The sequence below is a fragment of the Oryx dammah genome, unplaced genomic scaffold (genome assembly GCF_014754425.2).
Source record: "Oryx dammah isolate SB20612 unplaced genomic scaffold, SCBI_Odam_1.1 HiC_scaffold_11, whole genome shotgun sequence".
NCBI lineage: Eukaryota > Metazoa > Chordata > Mammalia > Artiodactyla > Bovidae > Oryx > Oryx dammah.
In genome coordinates this window covers 31,430,522-31,436,830 of record NW_024070195.1, presented here as the reverse complement: position 1 = coordinate 31,436,830, position 6,309 = coordinate 31,430,522, and the positions used below count along the sequence as shown (strand labels likewise).

Here is a 6,309-nt window from a genome sequence, read left to right as displayed (position 1 = left end):
TGATGAGAATTGATGTTGAACACATTTCAATGTTTAAGGCCTATAGGGATATGTCAGGGGTACAGTGTATGTGTGAATTGCCTGTATACTTAAAGTACCTATTTAAGCATCTTAACCATTCTTACCAAATGAGTTGTCTCTTTTCCTAAGTGATTTGTAGGAGTTTCTTTACATTTTGGATGTGAGTTATTTAACAATTATAGGTAATATTAATACAATTATCTTCCCCCACTCTGAGGCTTTCCTTTTCACTCTTTTAATGGTATACTTTGATGAACAGATGATTTTACTCCTCATAAAGGAGATGCACCCGTGTTTTATTTTATGATAGTGCTTGGTGTGTTCCATGTGGCACATTTTTGCCTGCTTCAGGTCTATTACCGGCTCTCCTGGTGGGTCAGCAGGTAAAGAAGCTGACTGCAATGTGGGAGACTTGGGTTTGATCCCTGGGTTGGGAAGATCCCCTGGAGAAGGGAAAGGCTACCCACTCCAGTACTCTGGCCTGGAGAATGCCGTGGAAAATTCTATGTGTAGTCATGGCGTTACAAAGAGTCCAACACGACTGTGCGACTTTAACTTTCAGGTCTATGACAGTGTTTTAAAGAAAAGAATAGAGTGGGGATTATGTTAAAAGAGTCTGTGTACACTTAGGATCAAGCTGGCTGAACTATGGCAATAAACAGGGGTGTCTCCCAGACGCCTTATCAGAGCCCAACCCACCCCTTCAAATTCTTCTTCCTTCATGACATGCTGCCAACCAGCTCTGCCCACTCCCCTCCTCCCCTCCCCCCTCCCTTTCAGGAAGAGCTGAGTTCATCTCTTGATAACGTCTTGGAAAGACTATAGACTGAGTCTCCCTCTTCCACAGTAACCACCAGATAGATCCAGTTCAAGCAGACAACACAGAAATCACACTACATGGCCAGAGTCATTCACCAGTTATATTTGAAATCTAAGCTCTTTGAGCTATACACGTGCACAAATGATTCGGTTGGTGGGAATCTTCCCCTCCCCCTCCACAGTTAAACTTTTCAAACGTAAAATAGTGCTGAAGAGGCTTGCATCCTGTGGGTCAGGGGGATACTGAGGCAATTCTGACTTTCACGATGCTTGGAGGGGAGTCTTGTCTGTTTCCTCCCCATCTCCTAGGATATGTACCTCTCTCCACCTCCCCAAACCCAATCTCATGAGAGAATTACTTGATCTGAGATAGGTTAACACCGACATTTTGCAAGAAGTGTGGCCAAGACTAACCACCTGGGTCATACACTCCACTGAGTTTTTATTTTTTGATGACACACAATTGTCATTTCAATTTTGACTAAATTTGGTTGGAAACGTCTGATGGAACTGTTTTGAAACACTGAAAAGTCATTTCCAAATAGTTTCTCTCATCCAGATTTCTCTAGAATCTGCCTTTTTCTGAAAATTCTGAGTTGTTTAAAAAGTCAAAGAACCCACAAATGATTGAGAGGAGTCAGCATAAAAATGGCTGACGCCTGTAGTTCTCAGCTTGCTCCACTAGAGGGCAGCATTCTCCACTATTAAGTCTACTCTTTTTATTTGTCCATGAAAAACCAAAAACCTCCACAGCAAAGGAAAGTCAAAGCATTTGCTTATTATATACTCCTCAGATTTTATTTTTCAAAGGAGCCTTCGTTTTTCTTATGGAAACTCAGGATTTTACAAGCAGTGCTGTCCTCAGTTTCACCAGTACTGTGTCCAGTACTATATTGCTATATTCACAGTAAAACGGACTTTTATTTCTGAGTAATCAGTCTAATGTTTTCAGTTTCTGATGAAACTAACATACACCTTAATCAAAAACCACAACAATCCTTCCATCAGGTGGCTGTGTTATTGTTCTCGTGTGTTTTTCTGAGGCTTGGGTAATGACAGTATTTCCCCACTCCGTTGTAATTGACATTTGCATCTAAAGAAAGTCACTGAACGTACAGGAGTAGATGAGGCCTGGCACATTGAGCAGAAGGTAATGGTTCTATAGGTGTATCTTCTGTAATGCACTTTGGGCTAGAGAAATAGAAAAATCACATGTAACAAAAACAAACGCGTTTTTGAGCAATATGAGCATTGCATGAGTAGGACTTGCACAAACATTTATGGATCCATCTTTCACTTTGAACATGCTCAGCAGCTGCTACGTTGATTTAGCTGCATTCCAACTGCCTGCAGCCGACGCTTACTTCTTCACTTTATTTAAAACCAACTGGTCTTGATAGCAAAGATGTTGGCTAACTGTTTATATATTGGCAACAGAAGTTTTGTGCCCTTTCAAAATTCAGCATTATACATAATAGAGTGTAATATTATCAGATTACCTGTATTAGTATATGAATGCATTCATAAGCAATGCACATATGTTTTAAAGCAGCTAATGGCTGAAGAATCACTAAATAAAAAACATCCAGATTTTTAAAAGCACAGCTGAAACATTTGTACAAATATACAAAGAGAAGGAAAAAAAAAAAAACAAAACAATCGTTCAGACACCATGAGACTTTTGTAATAAATAGGTTTGTCTGAAATCGATCTCTGTCACCCTGGACAAGCCTCCCCAAGGAGGTTGGGAAAGATTGACAAGGGAATCATCTTCAAAATCTACTGAGGGTTATCTTTGGGGCCAAGCTCAGTTTTTCCTCCAGGAATTTTCACAGAGCTATGAAGTCTTTGACTCCAAAGAGTGACAATTACCCAGACTTGTTAAGCTGGAGGATGCTGATAATTTTGCTAACCTAGATAGGACATGACTGGATGCTGACAATCGGTGACTTATAGTATATCCTCAAATCACAAAAATAAATGCTGGTGATCATGCATGTCCTGGGAATGTTGGGGTGCAGAGGATTGGGGAGACCAGATAGGGAAATCTCATGCAATCAAAGGCAAGTTTACTTATGGTCCTACTTAAGTGGCCAGGAAGAAAAAACAACGCACACACGTCAGGACTGGGACTGGAACGGTTCACAAACAACACAGGAGCTATTTGTCACTGATGTCTCCGGCTTGGATCCACATGAGAGCATGAAAGTATACAGGCTGTGCTGACTGTTTAATAAGAAAATACTACTTTTTTTTTTTTCCTAAAACCTCCTAAATAATGGATTATACTCGGTGGGTATGATATGATCAGGAAACTTATCACCTTTTCCTAGCCCTTTTGTCCGAGAGGCTTGATTACAACGAAGGAATTTCAAACAACCAAACACCCAGGAATTTAAAGGCAATTATTTTTTTTTTCGACAAACAAACAACAGAGAGGAAAAAAAAAAGCATGGTAAAGAGTAGACGGATATTTTCTTGGAGGCGAAGTGGTGAGCTCAGTTGGACACGGAGGGTGGCGGGCCGGGACGTCGGGTCTGAATGATTTTTGGCTTCGGGGACGTCTTTGGATCCTCCTCCTCCTCGATGTCACTGTCACACACATGCACGACGACACTGGGGGTGGACTCGGTCCCTGCGTGCAGCTCATACTTCTCTCCTGAAAAGCAAGTGGAACGGGGGTGAGAGGCAGGAGGGAATTCTAAACTGATTATTTAGTGAAGTTTGTTTAGGAAGCAAGGGGGCATTTTAACATGTCTCGAGAGATGCTGGGAGATGGTATCAGAGAGTGGAATGAGATGCATCTGTCTCCATCTCAAGCCTACCTTCTGTCACCTGTACAGCCCTGGGCAGGCCCCCTCACCTCTCTAAGCCTCAGCCTCCACAGCTGTAAACTTCAAACTAGTGGTAACAACAGTCTGAAAGGTTGGGGTGATGACTCAGTGGGCCCGGCTCTAAGTTACCCGTTTCTCTTCTATTTCCCAGCATGGCTGCTAACAGCTAACCTTGAACCCATCACTTTACTCCTTCATCTTTTGCAGAAGGTTCTCCAAGTTCTCCTTCTGGACAATTTCCTATGGTAAGAGCTGCCCCAGGCTGGAGTATGGCAGGATCCCCACTCATCTTGGATTTGCCATGGTTACTGGGTAATGGATGATAGTCAAGGCCCCTCCTGTTCCAAGAGTCTATTGGTCTATTTTTGATGGGCTCCTCTTGTAATCACTTCACTAGTAGCCGACTACTTCCTGTCTGTATCTGTTTCCTTTCAGGAAGTATCTGGTGAGCATCTCCCATGGTCTGACCCATTGCTAATCACAAGACACAGTCAAAACCATTGGCGTCTTTCCCAAGAGCACAGTGCAGTGATAGCATGTGGAAACAAACTGTCACAAAAGGCAATGGGAAGTGGCAGGGTGGCAATACAAGTCACGGATACCAAATCGCAAGAGCAAGTAACTCTGAAAGGCTTCCCGATGGAGGCGACAGCTGACCTGGGTCTAAAGACAAGTAGAAGGCGTCCAGGCACAGAGGACCTTCCCAAACTGCATGCTCTTAACTTCTCAGCTTAACTGCTGACACACTTTTCTGAATCTTCTTCTGACATCCTATATCCTTCCTTTCCCATCCTTCACGAATGGGAAACACCGAGCAGCAATGTCTCCTAGTCACCCACGGGGTCAGTGGCTCTCCAGATACCACTGGATCGAGTCATCATTTCTTAGACTCTAGGACAAAAGCCTGCATCATCTCCCATCAGTCATGACAGGCACGTTTTCATACCCATCCAACCAGCTACTTTTATTTGCTATGCATGCATGCTAAGTTGCTTCATTCACGTCCAACTCTCTGCTACCCTATGGACTGTAGCCCTCCAGGCTCCTCTTTCCATGGGATTCTCCAAGCAAGAATACTGGAGTGGATTCCCATTCCCTTCTCCAGGGAGTCTTCCCAACCCAGGAACTGAACCCATGCCTCTTGTATCTCCTGCATTGGCAGGCAGGTTCTTTACCACCAGCACCACCTGGGAAGCCCTTTATTTGCTGTAGTCTCACCTAGTTTCCGAAGTCCCATCCTCCCTCTAGGATCAAAGCCAGACACCGCCCAATCCAGGTATCTGACCCGTCAGCCTTGGTCTGCAGTGGACAGTGCCCTTGTGGATGGCCAGAACCAGGGTAGCATGTCTGTGCTTCTGTGCACACCTTGGTGAGCATCAATGGTGAAAACAGCAAATGCTTACAAGGCATAGTTTTATTTATTTATTTTATTTTTAATTATAAATTTATTTATTTTAATTGAAGGCTAATTACTTTACAATACTGTATTGGTTTTGCCATACATCAACATGAATATACGGGAATATACGGGTATACACGGGTATACACGTGTTCCCCATCATGAACACCCCTCCCACCTCCCTCCCCGTACCATCCCTCTGGGTCATCCCAGTGCACCAGCCCCAAGCAGCCTGTATCATGCATTGAACATAGTTTTAAATTCTGTGCTGACATTAGGGAACGAGCAGCATTGATAATGCCACAAGCATCACGGTGATGCTGGGAATGATGTAAGTGCTCAGAGTCAGCTGCTGGATGGGTTGAACTGTGTCCCACCCGTCCAAAGATGCTGCAGTCCTAGCCCCCGGTATGTACCACTGCGACCTTATTGGGAAATAGAGTCTTTGCTGATGACTAAGTTAAAATGAGGCCATGAGAGTGGGCCCTACTTCAAAATGACTGGTGTTCATATAAAACGGGGAAATTAGGATGCCTGCCTCATCCAAGGAGAACTCCACGTGAAGACCGGAGTTGTGTTGCCGTCATCTGCAGAACGACCAGAAACTACAGGAGAAGCCTGGACCAGATCCTTCTCCAGCACCTTCAGAGGGAACGTGGCCCTGTCGACACCTTGATCTCAGACTCCTAACCTCCAGAACCTGAGGCAGCACACTGCTCTTGTGTAAGCCACTCAGTTTGTGGTCCAGGTATGGCAGCCCTAGCAAACGGATACAGCCAGACCCTGCTAAGAGCGTTCCATCTCTGATAAGAGTCAGAGAGTCTTAATTGGACTCCCCTGCCCACCGACATCCTAGATAAAGGCACTGGCTATTTCACAAAAATTAAGTGTGACACTTCCAGCACTTCCCTGGAACTTGGCAAGCAGCAAAGGGGGCAAGAACTAGCCTGAGCCACAGAAATACAGCTCATAAAGACTCATAACTTAAGAGTCAAGATTGGGTGAAACCGTAGGTAGAAAGAGTTGCATCAATGAGGTTGACATCTCTGACACAGTGAGATGATGGGGCCAGTTTAGATTCCGGAGAGGAGAGTGACAAAAACAGGGGACAGGAACAGAACCAGACGGAGATATCTGTGTGGGTTACTCCTGCGAGGCTTTGCTTCCTCATTGGAGAACAGGGATGGACAGTCTGCTAACTTCCCTGTAATCGACAGGAAAGTCAGTATTCTACAT

General features: G+C 44.3%; 1 protein-coding gene across 2 annotated transcripts in view; it reads right to left on the bottom strand.

The window, feature by feature from the left end:
• Positions 1 to 922: 922 nt before the first annotated feature.
• RCAN2 (regulator of calcineurin 2) overlaps positions 923 to 6,309 on the bottom strand; it is a 275,827-nt gene continuing 270,440 nt past the window's right edge. For both annotated transcript variants that reach the window (XM_040249543.1, XM_040249544.1), the window contains one exon: positions 923 to 3,499. In XM_040249543.1, the coding sequence (XP_040105477.1) occupies positions 3,339 to 3,499 (161 nt within the window). In that variant the 3' untranslated portion in view covers positions 923 to 3,338. The remainder of the gene's footprint in view (positions 3,500 to 6,309) is intronic.